Genomic DNA, 19,964 nt, shown 5'->3' on the forward strand with positions numbered 1-19,964 from the left:
TCAGAAGAACATAACATTCTTTGGCCGACATGTATATTGCTTCAGTAGCGGGCAACCACCCAAATGCCCATTCAATTTGGTCCGCCGTTAATGATCTCAGTCGTATAAACCAATCTCCAATACCCTCGGGGAACGCAACACCCGTTACCCGCTTCTCAAACTTTTCAATGCAGTTCAAACCAGTCAGCCCGAAGTTCATATACCCCACTTGATGGCAGAGATGTTCATGTATCCACAACTGAAGTAATAGATTGCAACCTTGGAAAAAACTTCCTCCCTCCTTACACACGGTCAATGCTCGGTATATTTCTGATAAGATCAAGGGAACTATAGTGTTATCAGCCCTTTTCATTGTGACATCAACCATCCCCACGAGACCTATCTCTATTTTCTTATCGTCTCGTGGGCAAACCATGATTCCTAAGAATGCCGTTATGAATGCCAAGGTTCGTCTTGCTTCCCATTTACCTCTATTTCCGGCGTGAGTCAGTCCCAAATTTGGCTCGTCAAAACCCCACGGATTACCATAACGCTGATATAAGAACTGAAGAGCGCAGCATTCTTTTGATAAATCATTATTTTGCACAGTCCGGCTGATATTTAACAAGTCCAGAAATCGGTGTGGCGATACCGGCCTTGGTGACAACAGATACTGACTTCTCAGATTCCCATTCATACCCACATAACCTGCTACTTCCTCCAATGTGGGTGTAAGCTCAAAATCCGCAAAGCGAAATACATTTCGGGTCGGGTCCCAAAATGGTATCAAAGCCTCGATGACATTCGTCCTTGCCTTGACATTTAGTAGACTGATGAGACCCCCAAGACTCTGAACACTATTTCTTTGCTGCTTTTTCCCAAATCGTCCCACCACATATGGAGCTGGAGAGGGACCTCGCTAAAGACGGTGAAGGGTTTGTTTTCACTTGTGCTCATCCTGCACATTTATTAAGGCGATTTAAACAAAAGCAAAAAATTATTTGACTCAAAAAATGATTTGACTATATTTTCAGAAAGAAAGATCCGTTTTCCGAACACGGCCTTTCAGCACTTCGGGGATGAAGGCTGTGAGGGTCAACTGATCAAAACTCTAAAGGATGATTAAAAGTGGCCGTTTATGCAAAGTTAGCCTTCCGGCGTCCCTTTCGGGAACATTTGGCTATTTTTGACAAAAATAGCATCACTTGATTTATTTAAGACTCTTTTCTGGTTTTTCAAAAATAGTAACCCGACATTGAGAACACGGCCTTACAGAGCCTCGGGGACGAGGATTCTAAGGCTGTGTGGGCTAATTGGTCAAAATTCAAAAAAAATGGCCAAAAGTGGCCGTTTATGCAAAGTCAGCCCTCCGGCGTCCCTTTCAGGAACATTTGGCTATTTTTGACAACAACGGCACCGCCCGACTTATAATAAAATTTTTGACATTTTCTGGGTATTTTTGCAAAAAGGGGAAGTTAAACCCGATGAGGGTTGCCTACGTATCTCACATCCGGTGAGAATCAAACCGACGTAGTTCGGGCAAATAAAATAGACTATTTTTTTCCTAAATAAACTATTTTGAAAACAAGACAAACTAAAAATAAAGACTTTTTTTTTGCTTTTTGAATAAAACAAACTATTTAAAATAAAAACTTTTTTTTTCATTTTCTAAAAAACATTTGGCAGAATTTCGACACTATTCAGACATTGGTATTTTCAAAACTAGTGATTAACTCTCTTAACCCTCTACACTGCTATTTCTCTTCTTCTTTTTTTCATTTTTTTTTTATTTTTCCCAATATTTAAAAGCCAGTCAGCATGCGAGTCCGAAGCATATAAATGCACATGTAGCAAGTAAGATGCATCATGATGGTCTTTTTTATTTCAGGTACACCTGTCCTAGACAGACCCAACCCCCTGTGTTGAGTCTCCAAAGTCAAATGCACATGATGCAAACAAACGTTCCTACTAGGGATCCGGCATGTGGTTTTGTCATACTAGGTTTAAAACCTGAGTGTATTGTTCTAAACCTGGCTTACCCGAGCGGACAACTCGAGCCGAGGATGAGGCAGCATACCGGGAATACAAAAGCTTCACCGGCTTAGCAACTTATCCGAATCTCGTTCTAAAAAATGGGATTGACTCTACAGAAAAGAAGTCACACGAAGTGCAGCCTTCTTCATGATTTAGAAGACTCAGAGAGAAGATGGGTTTCGTAACAATTTATATACAATTCACACAATAACAAAGCGGTAAAAGCAACATTTAACACATTAGATGAAAAAAATGTAATAAAATCAGATAATAAATAAAGCCAATATAACAATTATTCCAAGCTCAAATTTCTAACCCTGAACCAGTGGTTCTGGGTTAATCGTCCCCAGCAGAGTCGCCAGAGCTGTCACACCTCCTTTTTCACTATACCCCCGGGAGGGCATAAGAGAGTTTTTCCAATTAAAGGACAATCGAAACGAGATTTATTATTAAAAATCAGAGTCACCACTTGGGAGATTTATGGTGTCCCAAGTCACCGGTTGAATCCCGAATCGAGGAAAATATGACTCTGTTTAACAGTCCGCAAACCAGAAATCCGAGTAAGGAATTCTGTTAACCCGGGAGAAGGTGTTAAGCATTTTCGGGTTCCGTGGTTCTAGCACGGTCGCTCAACTGTCATATTCGGCTTATTTATCTGATTTTAATACATGTTGAACCTATGTGCCAATTTTAGCTTTTAACCGCTTTTATTTAATTATTTTAGGAAAGATTCAACGTTATTTAAAACATGCCTTGAACCACGCCACATGAAATGCACCCGTGGTCCACGGCACATTTTATTTAACGTTGTTGAGAATTGGAATTGGGTCACATTAAATGCACACCCGAGTTTAAGGAAGTTAATTTAATATTACACATATAAAGCAACTACACGTTTTCAAGTTTGCGAGGGCCGTGGAAAGTTCGCTAATGGCACACCTCAATTATTCTAAAGAATTAAGATTAATCAAGTGAGGGCCATAGGTTATATGATTCAAATGTGTGAATGGCACACCTCAAAACTATTCAACTAAATGAATTAAGGATATACGTATTTAAAGCTAATTTGAAATTATGTACCACAACTACACCACGGGAACCGTACCGTAGTCACGATAATTTAGTTACGATGAACACTATTTTAAGTCTAAAATTATTTCCCCTTTCACTAACTTACACGATTAACTTGCCTTCATTTCTCAAATTTTAAATTCATTTGCATTGAAACTAAAAAAAAAACCCTCAATCAACAGGAATTAAACGAACAATACACTAACCTGACAATTATTTCTAACACGTAACTTAACTCAAAAAAAATAATTAACAAAACTCTATCAAAAGATTTTAAGCAAAGTACAACAAAACTAGGCAACTTTTTATAAACTAACAATAAAAAGAATACAAAGTGAATCATGTACGCTACACATGAGAACCAGCGCTAATTTCTAACAAAAATGTAAATGAAACTCTAATCACAGAAACATGATGGAATTGATTGTTATGGAGCACATAGTGGTAGCGCAGCAAAACAAGGAATACATAGTGAACAATATGCGGCAGAATGCAATTCTATTCCTAGAGATATCAACAGCTTAAACAAACATGATATGCGTATTTTTAAGGGTTCAAATACGTATTAGGAAGACAAAGACATCCTTAGAAATTTCAAAACGCAACAATCAGCCATGAATCTCATTTCAACAAACAGATAGCCTACCCTATCGTTATAAGATCATATACCTCATGCAAGGTCTAAAAATGACACGGACAACAGTGAAAGAAGTAGATGTAGCAGTTATATTTCGAATAACTTACAAAAATATTGCTTCAGATGGAAGAGAACAAATCTGAAAACGAACAAAGAACGACGAGCGGAACCTCGATGACGACATCAACGGCTTGATGACTGGAAAACTCTCATGTACTGTCACTGTTTCTGCTGTATTTCCGACCAGGTGTGTATGTGTGTGTGTGTTTTCCTTTGTAATTCAAAGACCTCCTGCTTCTTAACTAAGTGAGTAATTAATGGTTTAGATGGTAGAAGTTTTCTTTTTGGATTTAGGTCCCAGAATTCGTTTTTCTGCTCAGTCTATATAAAGTGTATATATAGTGTATATAGCGTGTATACATAGGCACTAATTTTTTAGCTCTTTTTTTTCCAGCCCTCTCCCCTCTTTCTCCTGCTCTCTAATCTCCAAATAGGCATCAAATTAGTGCATTTTCCATTACAAATTATACTTTTAACTTCTTTAATTATCTACTAGTTAGTGTTATTATTTAATTTTCATTAGTGTTAGTTTTACCCTACCAATATAGAAGCTTCCTAATTAGTTAGGTAAGACTCTTTTTTTTTTAAATAAAACCTAAATTAATTTCTATCCCCAAATTATCTTAGAAAATTAAATTAATTAACCCTAATAATTATTACAACTAATTAAAAACCAAATTAAAAGAAAATTGCCAAAATTTGAAAATTAAAGAGTAAAATGTCACATGACTATTTTTTATGATTTTTTTCTATTTTTTCAACAACAACTTACTTAATTAATCTAAAAATGTAAAATAAAATCCAAAATGCAGATGCAATATATATATTTATTGTATTTTTTCATAATCTGAAATACTACATAATGCATTTTAAAATAAGATAGAAACATTGCACAATACCAAAGCTAATCCTAATTAATTAAACTAAATATAAACTATTTTTGTGTTTTCGAAATTATATAAAGATAAAAACAAGGTACTATTTTTTTAAAATTATTTTTTTATGAAAAGTACATAAACTAAAATACTTGTTTGTAATTTTTATTTTTCTTGTAAGAAAATAAAATAAAAGAGTTAAAATGAGTTGAAATAGCTATATTAGGCCTAAATTAAATATTTACGTGCTAAAATATAAAAATTTTGGGGAAGGTCAAAAATCACGTGTCTACAATGCATACCACTCTAGACTCCATCTTCACCTAGATTTTCTTCACAAAGGCCACAAATACTTCAACAGTTTCATCTTTTGTTCTGAGAAATAGAGTCCATGTGAATCTGGAGTAGTCATCCATGATTACGAAAATGTATCTCTTTCCTCCTCTGCTTTGCACCCTCATAGGTCCACACAGATCCATATGCAGGAGCTCAAGCGGCTTTGAGATGCTCACATCTCTTTTTGACTTAAAAGAGGACTTTACATGTTTTTCTCTAGCACAGGCATCACAGACTTTTTGAGTTTTGAATTGTAACATAGGCAGACCGTGGACCAGGTCCTTCTAAATTAGTTTGTCCAGAAGGGAAAAGCTTGCATGGCCCAGTCTTCTGTGCCACAGTTCAACATCATCGTCAACCGCCTTCAAACAACTCAGATCACCACTCTGTAAAGATTCAAAATCAACAACATAGATGTTCTTGTATCTTTTGGCCACCAGAACTATTTCACCTGTCACAAGGTCAGTGACTGTACATATTTTGGATAAGAATTCAACCTTTTTTCCTTTATCACAAATTTACGAGACACTCAGGAGATTGTACTTAAGTCCATTGACATAGTACACATTTTCAATAGAATGAGTGAGTGACTGCCCAACTTTTCCAACTCCAAGAATGTACCCCTTTTTACCGTTGCCAAAGGATACACTCCCTCCTTGCAAGGCTTTTAGTGAAAGAAAGTTTGTGGTGTTCCCAGTCATATGTTTCGAACATCCATTATCCATGAACTATTGTTGACTGCTTCCTATCATTGTTCCCTGCACAAGAGATTATGAGTTAATTTTAGGAACCTAAACAAGTTTGGGTCCTTTGTAGTAAGCAAGAGGATGAATAAGAGCTCTCTTAGTCCATGCAGGTAACGTGCGTTTTTTGTGAGTGGAACCTGGTCCCTCTTTTGTGGTCACGGTTTCAGCAGCCACTTTATCTTTCTGAGCTAATTGATTCTTGGCCTGGACACCTTCCTTGAAGCGCCCAGTGTTCCCTCATTGGGTACGAGGCTAGTTATCAGATACAGTGATGCTCTTACTGTGAGGGTTGTGAGGAGTTTTCTCCCTTTGGAACCCTACTTCCTGCATTTTTTCACTATTATTAGTAAGCAAGGTAGTGGTAGCTTCTGAGGACTAGGTCCACTTTAGAGACCTTTCAAGATCATTCATTACTTTTTCTAGATTGGCTTGGAGGAACTCGTTTTTCTCAATTTCAGCACATATCCTACATCTCATAGCCTTCACCTCATCTTCAAGCCTAAGGCATTCCTCACTAGATATCTCATTTCCTCTTTCAGAACTTTCAGGTTTTGACTTAGTCTATAGTTTTACTATTGTTTCCCTTTGGTTTGCAATTTCTGCCAACAGATCACTCTTTTCTTTTCTAAGATTTTCAATGGTTTTCTTATGATCAGTAACTGCAGCGACTAAGTCTTCTCTGTATATTCAGATTCTTCTAGTTCTAAGATCAAGGAATCCCTATCCTCCGCAAGACTACAAAAGGCAGTAATTAAAACATCAGCTAAACACATGAGTTTTTTTGGAGAATAGGATTTCAGATTTCTCTAAACATCCCTGAAGTTTACCTCTTTGTTGCCATGTCTTCATCATCATCTGATTGAGCCATCAAAGCAAACATTGAGTCGTATCCAATCTCATCTCCTTCAATTGCTATCATGGAACTATCACCAGTATTAGGTTTATCTTGTTTTACTTGTGTAGTTCCCACATGAGTTGTTTGCAAAGCCTCCCATATTTCCTTTGAAGTATCGCAGGTAGAGATTATGTCGTACTCTTTAGGTCCCAATCCATATACTAGAATTTTCTTGGTACGAAAATTCTTTTCCATCGCTTTCTTGTCTGCTTCAGTGTATTCTTTGCTGGTTTTTTCCATTGAAAATGGGAATTCATCTAGTACCTTGATTGGAACATAAGGACCATCACAAATGATATCCCATAGTTGACAGTCTTCAGCCATGATGAAGTCGTGCATTCTAGCTTTCCACCACCAATAGCATTTTCCATCAAACTTGGGGAGTCGGTATATGGATTGACCTTCTTCAAAATTTAGTGGAGCCGTCATGAGGATTCTTCCTAGGTGTTAGCCTGATAGGAGGAACCTGCTTTGATACCAACTGTTAGTTTGTATGGGTTCACCAAATCGTAGAGTACTTGATCCTCTACAAGATTCTGCTGAGAGCACTTAATAAAGCAATAAGTAAATGAGGCAGAGGATTTTTACGTGAAAAAATCCCACACAAGCGGATCAAAAAATCACGACCTACATCTGTAGGCTTTTAACTTCACTAACTTGTAATCTTACCTATTACAAGCAACTTTACAATAATTCCAATTGCAAAGGATTTACTCAACTAACTTTTGGTACCTTTACCACAAGCCACTTTGTGACTATCCTAGTTACAAAGGCTTTTTCTAACTTGTGATGCTATTACCACAAGCCACTTTGTAATTTTACGATTACAAAGACTTTTCCTTATGACTAAATCTAGTCACAACATAAACTCAACGAGTTTACAGATTTACAAGAGGATTCCTAATCAAAATGCTTCTAGGTAAGCGGTTTAGGAGATACAATAAGTATAATAACAAGGTTACAACTCAACTAGGACAGTGACAATTAATTGTTTAGGAACTGTCCATAGTGGCGTTCAACCTTGTTCTTCAAGCATGTGAGGATGATTTCTCTATTTTTTTTCAAGGGGCTTGAATGAGAAACAGAACCCTTCCAGTGATGTTTTTGTACAAAGCTCATTTGGTACATCTTGATCACGTCACTTGAAATGATATGAGTACTTTTTTTTGTTAGAGAATGAGTGGGCTGACAGTGTAGTGCAGTGCGGCAGAAACAGTACCGTCAGTCACTTCATTTCCAGCTATGTCCAAATAACTTTGTACTACTATGAGGAAACCACAAGAGCATCAGGTCCTTGTTTGGTTCCTAGCTCCTAAAGTTGTAGTAGTTCATCTTTAGCTGGAATTCGTTAAAGTTTGCAGCAATCCAAGTAGGTCAAGTTCCCTATCTGGTTCTTAATAGTTAGTTTGTTAGATCATCAAAACATAAGGCAAGAGTATTTAAGATCTATCAAGAGTGTTTTCCCGAACTTCTTTAGTAAGACAAACTCGATCTCGTCGTCCTTTATGTCGTTACCCTTCACTGCGCAAGTGTAAGCAGTAACGTGCTCGTTGGGGTCTGAGGTCCCGTTGTATTTTGGAAGGTCTGGCATTCTAAACTTCTTTGGGATGGGTTTTGGAGCTGCCTCCTCTGGGAATGGCCTTTGTACGAACTTCTTCAAATCTACCCCTTTTAGGACCGGGGGTGCGCCCGGAATTTGGTCGACCCTATAGTTGTAGGTCTCGACCTTTTTGTCATTGGCTTCTATCATTTTCTCACCCGAATCAATCCTTCTGGTGAGGTCCTCGAGCATTTTTACGATGATGGGATCGGTCATCGACCCGTTATTGCTCGATCTCTCCAGTACCTGTTCGGCTAGGGGAGCTGTCCCCGGTGCTACCATGCTAGGAGTTTTCTGGTGACTTTGCAGCTGAGCAATAGCCAGCTGTTGTGACTGCAACATTTCAAAAATAACACAAAGTCTAACCTCTCGTTCTTCCCTAGTTGGGGTTTCCCGAGCTTCTTTTGGATCCCCTTGTTGCACGCTCCTATCAGTGTGGGAGCTTAAGTCGATGTGTTGGCCATCATGTGAAACCGCGTCCACGGGGATTGGTTCTGGTACATTCCCAGGGTTTCGTGGTGGCACACCAACACCTGGAACATCTACGCCATTTTCTCTGTGGTTCTCCAGATTGTTGTTTACTGAGTCGGACACTTTGACCTCAAATCGAAGATATTGGACAAGAAAAAGCGTGAAAAGTAACTTGCGTTGTGTAGCTAAACCAACAAGAAAATAATCACTATTATTTTTAGTCCCACGGTGGGCGCCAAACTGTTTACCGTGAAAATAGTAATAACAATTAAATTTGATTATGGGACTCTAAAAATATGTGATCTATTTTTATGCTAGTTGTTAAGCAGATGATGCTATGTGTGAGACTTAGAAACGAAATAGGAGTGAAGGATAAGGCGATAACCAAACCGATAGGTTAACAATTTGGGCCTCGAGCTTGTCGATTCGGAGGCCTCGGGGTCGATTCCAAAGCTCGGCTTGGAGCTATCGAAGGTGATCGAAATATAGCTAACAGTAATAATGAGATCAACGAAGGCTCTTTATGGCCAATGATAAGCAATAAATGATGAACAATAATGAATATAATAAAGGGAATCAATAATATCTAGAGAATGTGTTAAAGAGCAAAGAAAATGTTCTTGTATATTTCGTATGGAGCAACTGAAGCAACAACCCTTTACAAAATGATATAGATCCCCTTTATATAAGAGGGGAATCCCAACATAGTACAAAATACATTATTGGCAAAGAAACGGAGATGGGACAGCTAGATGACACCCTGATTTAGGGTTAGGGTAGTCCACTAGGCTCTGTCAGTCCTAGCCGTGTACCTTAGGAACTCCTCATTTCTACCATAGTCGTGGTCAACATTGTCCCAAGATCGGGCATCGACGAACCTCGAGGGGGAAAACTCGACTATAGCCTTGTAGCCTCGAGGCTTTGAGATGATCTTCTGAGGTGCCTCGATGATGAGGAATTGGACCCTCCGATTTCACCGTATACAAGGGTCGATCAGGTTTTCCCTTCCCTCGGACGCTATCAAGAAATTATTTCCCCCCTCGCCTTCAACTCGGGGACTTCCCACTACTTCTGGAGATAGGGTTGCCGGATCGCCCTTAGTTTCTTCCACCTTGGTCTTCTTGGATTCCGAAGGTTCATTCGACGGCTCCCTTTGTCTTTTCTTCCCTTCATCGGGTCCCGAGGTACCCTCTTCACCAAGCGATGTTCCCTTCATCAAGGGGACCTCCACCAGACCTACGCGAATGCAAGAGGTAAGCACATGGAGTAAGGACACTATCAGTAGCAATTCAGATTAAAAGGTACGACTGAAGCAGGAGTAAAGGCTCACCATGGTCCTTGGCTTCCCATCAAGCTTGGGACAGATCACGCCACACTCGCTCAGCATATGGACAAATCAAGTCTAGCCGACCGACCCAGCCCGAGAGGTCCGTGACCGCGCTAGGGTAAATTGCCACGGCTGCATTAGCAGAAAAAATTAAGGGCGTGGAAAGATGTACCTAAAAAGAAGCAAGGAAATGCTAAAAAAACGTATCTACTTACGTTCCATGTTCCACTTTTCGGGGAACGGCATCCTTTCCACCGAGATAAAGTCCGAAGTTCTAACTCGGACAAAGCGGCTCATCTACCCTCCGTTCCCAACTTCTTCGATGAAAGCAAAAAGGGCCCTCGAAGCTCGGTAGTAGAGCTTAATCAGACCCCCATGGAAGAGATGGGGGTTGTACATCCTGATCATGTGATCGAGGGTGAAGGGCATCTCCTCAATCATGTTCATGTAGTACCTGATCATGTAGACAATGCGCTAGAACGAAGGGTGAATTTGGCCGAGTGCCACTTGATACTATTGGCAGAAGTCGATAATCACGAGTCTATCGGAGGCAAGGATGGCCCCACCGTCCCAAGGGTAAATGGGTAAGAATACACACTGCGAAAATCGACTTTGTATGTCTTTATATCCTCCTCCCAAGAAGGGATCTCCACAAGCACTGCATCCCCCCAGCGGCAATCAGTCCTCACCCTTTCGACATTTGTTATTGAGCTAATATACTAAGACACAGACTCACGATGCCCCGGCTTCGAAGAAGGTTTCTCGACCTTGAAATCGGAAGTCATTGCAAAAGGTCTTGGAACGCATTCCTCAACACGAGGAGGCACTGTCGCTTTTCCTTTAGATGGAAGCGAAGAGGAGGAGGTCACGTTCTCCTAAGAAGCAGAGGTGGAAGTTTTCGCCATTCCTAAAAGATTTCAGAGGAGAAAGGGAAATTGCGTTCCGAAGAAAGAACAAAAGTGAAGGTAGAAGGAACCTTTTTGGGGGGGCTTGGTGGTGCAGTGAGTTATAAAGAACGAGAGAAGAGGTATTTATAGAGACCCCCACGCGCGTTGAAGGAGGCCAAAGGACAGCCTACCGTTGTAATCAATACAAAGGCTTTCAAGGGGTGTGTGTATGCGATCTTTCGGCACCTTATGACTGCCGTCGTTACGGAAGTACCAGAGGCGCAGGAATTCAAGGTCGTTTCTTATCATTTTCACTCTAAGAAACGCGGGGACTATCTGTATGCAGTAAAATCGGAGAGTCCAATTTTCCGTCGTTGCGATGCCTCGTAAGCACATTTCACAGGTTCGAGACTATGTTCGAGGTTTACCCCGAGGGCTATCGACGCTCGACCTCGGGGCAGTGCAGACCAACGACTATAATGAAAAAGTGGGGAGTTCCCAAGGCGCATAACTAGAGCTGATAAAGTCTAGTGAGCTAAGTTCAGACCCGAATCATGGCATCAACTAGCAGTCCCATCTCTATATCTTTGTAATAAATGTATTTGTACTATGTTGGGGTTCCCCTTTATATATAAAAGGGATCCTTGTCATTTTGTAGAGGACCTGTTGCTCAATACTAAATACACAAGAACATTCTCTCTGCTCTTTAACATATTCTCTTGATCTCATTGCTTCCATTTATTGCTTACATTGATTGTGTTCTATTTATTGTTCATCATTTACTGCTTATCATTGGCCATAAACAACCGTTATTGATTTTATTATAACTGTTAGTCGTCCCTCGATTACCCTCGGCGGGACATCAGACTCGACCTCGAAGCCCTGAATAAGCAAGCTCGAGGCCCCGATCTTCAGCCGTTTGGTTTGAGTATTATATCGTTTTCTAGCTATAATCTTGCTTTCTAGTCTTTTACTTTAGCATTTTTTGACTTACAACTAGCATAAAAATAGATCACGTATTTTTAGAACAACAAAATCAAATTTGATTGTTATTATCATTTTCACGATAAATATTAACCACCCTTAGCTTCTTGTTGTATTTTTCTCTTTTTATTCTTTCTTGCTAATATCTGAATCTTTTGTGACTAAACTGCCTTATGATTGCCCTCTTAAATCACACTGTGGGAGGGAGACCCCACCAATTATGTTTTGCAGGAAAAAGAGTGAACAATATATATATATATATATATATATATATATATATATATATATATATATATATATATATATATATATATATATATATACACACACACACACACACAGACATGTATCTCTGTCTGTCTTTTAGTGCACGTTTGATGTTAATATCAATGGCGACTAACAAGTTGCCTCTTTAAGTAACCAACTTCTACATTCTAAAATAACGTCCTACGAAAGAGTAAAAAGGAGAAGTTATTTCTTTTTGGATAGAGTAGTAATAATTAATATTTCATTCGTTTAAATTTATGTGAATTTATTTCGTATTTACTTCATGCCAAAAATAATATTAACTTCTTTTTTTATATGAAAATAATTTACGTTTATGCAATAATTTATAACGACACAAGATTATATATATAACTAATTTTACACCATAAATTTAAAAATATTTTTATTTTTTAAAATTTTTTAGTCAAATGGATTCATTGAGTTAAAATATTTATAATAAAATCTTCAAATAGTAACCGTGTTCACGTAGAGCCTGACAAAAAAGAAGAAGTGGGCAAAGCCATTGGATTCAGTGACTTTTTTGTTGCTTATATACTGCTTTTGGTATTATTATACATGTAAATGGTATATCCCATAAGGTTGATGGTGTTTCCTGTTCTTGATTTTTTTTGGGGTTTTTCAAGATTTCATCTGTCACCAAACAAGATTTTCTGATTTTCAGCTTCTGGGGTTTTATAAAAAATGAAGTTGAGCTCTATATTTGTCGAAAGATCAGTTCTTTTGTCTCAATTTATTTAATTTGAGGTCTTGCTTTGCTTTCCTGTTCTGTAAATCCACTGAAAGATTGTTACTTTTTAACCTGTGATTTGCTTATTCTGGATAGCTTCAAGACTCATTACGTAAAAGGTTGTTTAAATTGCTTCAGATTTTTAGTTTCTGATTTAGGAGATTCCCATGGAACCAATGCTACTATAGATTTTTAGCCAGAAATGTGGAAAATGTAATATTTTAGTACATTCCTTCCCAAATTGAAGTGATAATGACGAAAAGTTTCAACCTTTGTAGTTCTTGAAAGTGGAAAAAGTTGGGATTTTTATTATAAGGAGAACTGATATACAAGAAATCTATTAAGATTTTGGATTGAGTTTTTTTTTTTTTAAAGTAATGGAGAAACAGGTTAGTTTCCAGGGTCCAACAATGGAAAAGCAACAGAGTTTTCGAAATGGGGCGACGGAGCAGCAGAAAAGCTTTAGAGGAATAATGGAAAAGCAGAAAAGCTTTAGGATAGCAATGGAGAGGCAATTGAGTTTTGGTGGTGAGAGGAAAAGGGGTAAGGAATCACCGGGGAAACGAGGGGATTCGATTCTCCACCTTGCAGCTAGAGGAGGGAATTTAGGAAAAGTGAAAGAAATTGTTGACAAGTTTGATGAGAAAGGCATAAAAGATTTGCTATGTAAGCAAAACCAAGAGGGTGAGACTGCTTTGTATGTTGCTGCTGAGAATGGCCACAGTTTGGTTGTTGCAGAGTTCTTGAAACATTTAGACCTTGAAATTGCTTCAATTGTGGCAAATAATGGCTATGATACTCTCCATGTTGCAGCAAGGCAGGGTCATCTTGGTGAGTCTTCTAACACAGAACCCCCCCCCCCCCCCCCCAATTAAAAAGAAAAAAGAACAAAAAAAAGGAATAAGAAAATGTTGAAGTCTGAATTAACTTTTCAGATTTGCTTTTGAAGAGTCAAAGTTTCCAGTAAAAATGTGGACTTCAAGGATAATTGTGCTTTATTTGGTATATTGTGGACTTGAAATTGGTACTTAATTGGTACTTCACATGCAATTTATCACTACTAATATCTGTAAATAGAGTGTGCAACTTCTATCCTGGATCTGAGTTTCCAGACCTTTAATTTGATATGCTGTAGTACAGATTATTTCTGTCTTAAACTTCTTGTTTGACCATTTCACTGTAGGATTGAGTAAGAATATAGATAATTATGAATACACAAGTTTCCACAAGCCTAGTTGCTGAAATTATTGATCATTTTCAAGTGCAGTCTCCTATGTTATCACCTGTAATGTACTCAAGAATTAAAGAAACTAAATTGGAAAGTTTACAAGCAGTAGTACAACTCAAAGATTACAATTAGTACTAAGAACTAGAATGAACTCCATTGAAATATTTAAGCACATCTTAAATGAGAAAGAATTGAATGAGGGAGAGAAGAGAGAAGGAAAGAGATCAAGAGAAGAGAAGGGAGAGAATTAGGATAGGAAATATTTGAGAGAAAGGGGAATTCTTCATATTTTCATTCTTCGTCCTTCACTGCTGTGGCTCAAATTATTTATAGGCTGGTGTTTAACTGATTTCTCAATTAATCTCACTAACAACTGACTAATCTTGATTTCCTAACTACTATTTCTCCTGTACATGACATCACCCGCCTTTAATGTATCAATATAAGGGTGGCATTCTTCTTGATCCACAATTAATGGACAAGACCAAGTGTGGTGAAGCCCTCAGCCAAATCTAACTTCCTTGCATTTACCAAAGAGCATGTTCTGAAAAGTGGAGACGTTTGTCACATTATCACATTTAGCAGATAGATGTTGAAGGAATATGTGCCTCCTTTTCGTCTCATCTCAGTGCCAACTGCCAACCTTGACTAATATTTTTTTGCCTGATATATGTAATGTAGAATACGAAGTTCTGAAATTTAGAATTTAAGAAATGCGGAGAAAAGATAGGAGCTTGGAGAAAAGATAGGAGAAGTGCCAGCTCCTATCTTTTCTTGTCGATAGGAATATCTAATTACTTAAGTTCCTTTTTTTTCATCAACTGGACTGGAGGAAATCCTTTCCTTCATCCTAGTTCTAGTTTCCCTAGATAGTTGAGTAGATTGACTAAAGCATGAAAGCCTATGACAAACAGATATTTAGCAGTTTATTGTCTGGCTTGGCTCCCTAATTGCCTTGCATTCTATAGCTAATTTGTATTTTTTGTCACCTTATTTATGAATGTTACCAGCTTAGAGATTCCTCTTGGCAATTGGTTAGGCTAGTGTTAGAAACATGGCCTGAATGGCATTTTGGTAAAAGAGAAAAATGGAAATTTGGTCATAAGGAAAAATGTGGCCTTAACTTGGCCTGAAGAAATGGGATAAGTTTTTTTGGCGAAAAGGAAAAGTGGCTTCAAGATGGAAGCATATACGGAGAACAAAGATTCCATATAAGGTAGCATGTTTCTCTTGGCTACTAGCAAAGGAGGCTGTATTAACCCAGGATAATCTCATAAAAAGAGGAATTTCACTGTGTTCAAGATGTTTCCTATGTGTAACGCTGAGACTGTTAGCCATTTATTTCTACATTGCAAGATAACAGACCAACTATGGAAAATCTTTATTAGTCTTAGGGGTATTTCATGGACAATGCCAAGCAAGATTAATGAAGTTCTTTATAGTTGGGAAGAAGCTGGTGCTGAAGCAACTAACAGAGATAGATGGAGGACTGTCCCAGCTTGTATCTGGTGGACAGTCTGGAGGGGAAGGAATGCTAGATGTTTTGAAGATAGAAGCAACCCAGTACAGAAGATCAAACTCAATTGTATTCTTCTTTTTTGTTTTTGGTGTAAACAGATTTACACAGAAGATACATTGACAATCGTAGACATACTAGGATCTTGCTAGGTTGCACACCAGCACATCTACTTACCACCTACTTGTAAATTTAGGTTGTACTGATGTTATGTATTGATGTTATTAATATATACAAAAGTTATCAATTCAAAAAAAAAAAAAAAATGTGGCTTCAACTGTGGCTTAAAGAGATAAAATGACCAATCTGCTAAAAAAGGAAAAAGTTGCCTCCACTTTGGCCTAAAGCAATGAAATGGCCAATTTGGTGAAAAGGTCACGAACTCATATTAATTGAAACTCATTCTTTTCCAATTGATATTATCCACAATTTAGTCTCCTCCGAGTTAGAGAGATTTGTTCTGAGAAAATACTTGTGTGAGTAATCCATTTGTGAGATATTCATTATAGAGATTATTCTCTTTCTTGTTGCTTCCTAGATTATTAGGTAGTTTCTCTAATTTCACTCTCTTTTCTACCATATCTGAAATGGTAGATTGCTAATTTCCATCTGGGGACATGTATCTGATGATCGAACCACATATATCATTGTTTCTTTTTGGTGCATTTCTCTTCGTAGTCTTAATTTTGTCGTTAGGGCTTGTTTCATCAAACTGCACATAGCACCTGGAACCTCGATCCTAACACTTAGCCTGTGTAACTTGATCACATTAGAGCTTATATGTTTGTGGGGACCGGAAAAAGAAACTTTAGCGGTCATATCTTGATCTTTTATTGTTGTTTCAAGTTTGTTTCTCAATATAGGTTCCTTTCTTGCTTGCACTTGTAAACAGCTTTGGGGGTAAAATTGCAGATGTACTGGAGGAACTGCTGCATTCATTTCCAAACCTAGTCATGACTACAGATTCATCCAATTCTACGGCGTTACACACAGCAGCTGCACAGGGACATATTCATGTAGTAAATATGCTTCTGGAGATTGATTCAAACCTGGTTAAGATTGCTCGGAACAATGGAAAGACTGTGCTCCATACAGCAGCAAGAATGGGCCACTTGGAGATAGTTAGATCCCTTCTGAGCAAGGATCCTGATATTGGTTTTAGAACAGATAAAAAAGGCCAGACTGCCCTACACATGGCTGCAAAGGGACAAAATGGTGACATTGTGCTTGAATTAATCAAACCAAATCCTGCTGTATTGGCCTTGGAAGATAACAAAGGAAACAGAGTACTTCATATTGCAACAAGAAAGGGGAGGGTACAGGTTTGCTTGTTTAACCTGTCTTTTCTCGTAAAGCAACTTCCACGAAGTTGAGATTTTTTATGTGTGAGGCGAATGTAGTATGTGTTTTCTATCTTGAAGAAATGCTCGTAGATTGAGCGAATACTGTTTATCTGGTTAATCAAGAAAAAAAGTTTCAAACTTGAGGGATAATGGGCAGGTGAAGAGTGAGTTCTTTTCGTGCCACAAAATGGTTATCGAAATGAGTTACTGATAAGTTCCAGTTTCCTTGCTAGACAGTTATATTCCTGGAGAGAAGGAATATTTAGATTTTAGAAACACTTAATCTTTTAATGTCATATATCATGTCCTCACACACGTGATCTGAATTTATTCTATGATTTGCACGCACTTGGTCAGTGTCTGTTACTTTAATTTAATATGAAAATTTTGACCCACATAAGCTGCATTCTTTGTGTGTACGTGATACGTTCCTCATTCAGAAGTAGCTTATCTTAGATGGCTGTGTTTGACATAAGAGCAACCAATAAGGGGTACTTCATTGATGACTTAATGTAGAAGTTGGAGAAATATTTAATAATTATCCCATTATTTTAATCTTATTTACTAGTCTGGAAAATCTTTTGAAATGTTGGAACGTTTTTAAAAAATTCCAACTAAAACTGATAAATGGATCCTATATATTTAAGAGAAAAGTAGCTTATTTGTCACCAAAATGCGCTTTTCCTTCCAGAAAATCCTGTATTTTCTTTATCACTAAACCTAAAGTCTGTAAGAGCTGACATAAACAGCTAACAGATTTCGATGCCTCCTGAAAGCAAGATAGCTTACTTAATTCAACCACAAGAAAAAAAGAAACCACAAGGACGAACAAGCAAAATGTTATCTTGCTTGTTTCTTCCGAATCCATTTTTTCTGGGATTAGGTCTTTTACATATGGTCACTGCTAAATTATTGTGTTTACATATATGATACCTTGGCGATATAACTCCCAAGTACGTTTCCAAGTGCAGGCTTGTTCTGCTGTTATATTTAAAATGTTCATTTATAGGGACATCAAGAATCAAGCTACTGTGCAGTCTCTAGCTCGAAATTGTGCATTTGATGTTCCGGCCAGTTTAAGTGATAGAAAGTTTTTGAGATAGATTCTTTGGCTATAATTTTTTTTTAATCTAGGAAAACCAAAGTCCTACTTCGCGTGCCCTTTTTAGTTGTCTGTATGAAACTATGCTATGTGTAATTGCAGATGGTACAATGTCTTTTGCATGTTCAATCTAGGAAAACCGATGTCCTAATAAAATTCTGCTATGTGTAATTGCAGATGGTGCAATGTCTTATATCAATTGAGGGCATCGATCTCAGTGCAATTAATAAGGCTGGAGAAACGGTTCTTGATATTGCAGAAAAGTTTGGAACTCCAGAGCTTGTTTCTATTTTGATAGAGGCCGGAGCTACCCATTCCAAAGATCACGGGAAGCCCCCCCCTGCTGCAAAGCAACTCAAGCAGACTGTCAGTGACATAAAACATGATGTGCACTCCCAGCTCCAACAGAGTCGGCAGACTGGCTTCAGAGTACGAAAAATTGCATTGAAGGTGAAGAAGCTCCACATTAGTGGTCTTAATAATGCCATCAACAATGCAACAGTTGTCGCTGTCCTTATTGCTACTGTTGCTTTTGCTGCCATCTTCACTGTACCTGGCCAATATGTTGAAGAGAAAACAGATGGATTTTCTCTTGGCGAAGCAAACGTAGGCAGAAAAGCAGCTTTCATAATCTTCTTCTTGTTCGACAGTATGGCCTTGTTTATTTCAGTTGCTGTTGTCGTGGTCCAGACATCCGTGGTCGTGATTGAACAGAAAGCAAAGAAGCGACTCATGTTTTGGATAAACAAGCTCATGTGGGCAGCTTGCCTCTTCATCTCGATCGCCTTTATCTCTCTTAGTTACGTGGTAGTTGGATCTAAGGAAAGATGGCTTGCTGTCTATGCAACTGTGATTGGTAGCATAATAATGCTCACTACAATTGGCTCCATGTGCTATTGTGTGGTTCAACATAGGCTAGAAGAATCGAGGCTGAGGAGCATTAGAAGAGATGAGACTCATTCACGTTCTTTCCCATTGTCTGTGGCATCAGATACAGAGCTTTGCAGTGAGAACTACAAGAGGATGTATGCAGTCTAGGAAGAACAATCAGGTAGCTTTCTGCGTATGGCATAAAACACAGCTTTGTAATTAAAACTATAAGCAAATATATGCAGTTCTCAAACATGAGGTCCAAGAACTTCTGCCATGGCATCAGATTCAGAATGGTGAAAGTACAAAAAGGATCTGTGCTGCTTAGGAACAAATGAGCAGAGAGTTTCAATAGATTCTCAATAATATTTCTATTATATCTGTCCCCGCAAAATTCTCTAATGTGGGTTCCTGCAACCACTGAATTGTTGCAAACTGGGGTTGCATATTCCTTACAAGTTCAAAATGAAGCCTTAGCAGATCTTTCAGTTTTCGCCTCATAAAAATGCGGACAGTTTCGAGAAGCATGCTCTCTTGAAGTTGACTAACTATATGGCTCCAATACTAGCACACCAGATTGGCACTCCGTGACAAGAATGTGGGGATGGCTGCTATTTACTTTTATGCCTATATACGTGATCAACTTCTTAGTTCATCAAACAAAATGGTGTCATTGTATATTTTATGATAGTTTTTTTTGCCTCATCATGAAGGTCCATCTTTTCCAGCTGCCATAATTTGTTAGAATTCTGCCAACATGCCCTGAGAATGAGCTAGTTCTGTGAAAGTTGAGCTTGTAATATAATAAGAGCACAACATTGTGTCTTAAGGAAAGGAAAATCTCAGTTCAGGATTGATAATTAGTAGGTTTTAAAGGAGCAGAATCTCTAGTTTGAGCAAGTTCTCCGACTCCAAGAATCATGTAACAGTATTTAGGCTGAACATTGGGAACCCAATTTATCCTAATTTTGCCGGTTATTTTCCGTTG

General features: G+C 38.2%; 1 protein-coding gene across 2 annotated transcripts; it reads left to right on the top strand.

Annotated features, from left to right (window-relative positions):
• The first annotated feature begins 12,348 nt into the window (after positions 1-12,348).
• LOC107832347 (ankyrin repeat-containing protein At5g02620-like) lies at positions 12,349-19,681 on the top strand. 2 transcript variants are annotated; one of them, XM_075240563.1, is made up of 3 exons: positions 12,349-13,748; positions 16,574-16,983; positions 18,284-19,681. In XM_075240563.1, the coding sequence occupies exons 1-3, from the start codon at positions 13,295-13,297 to the stop codon at positions 19,142-19,144; spliced, it is 1,725 nt and encodes a 574-aa protein (XP_075096664.1). In that variant the 5' UTR covers positions 12,349-13,294; the 3' UTR covers positions 19,145-19,681. The 2 variants fall into 2 exon arrangements, with proteins under 2 accessions (XP_075096664.1, XP_075096665.1); XM_075240564.1 differs by having other exon boundaries at positions 16,574-16,977.
• Positions 19,682-19,964: the final 283 nt, after the last annotated feature.

The sequence above is a fragment of the Nicotiana tabacum genome, chromosome 20, assembly GCF_000715075.1.
Source record: "Nicotiana tabacum cultivar K326 chromosome 20, ASM71507v2, whole genome shotgun sequence".
Classification (NCBI taxonomy): domain Eukaryota; kingdom Viridiplantae; phylum Streptophyta; class Magnoliopsida; order Solanales; family Solanaceae; genus Nicotiana; species Nicotiana tabacum.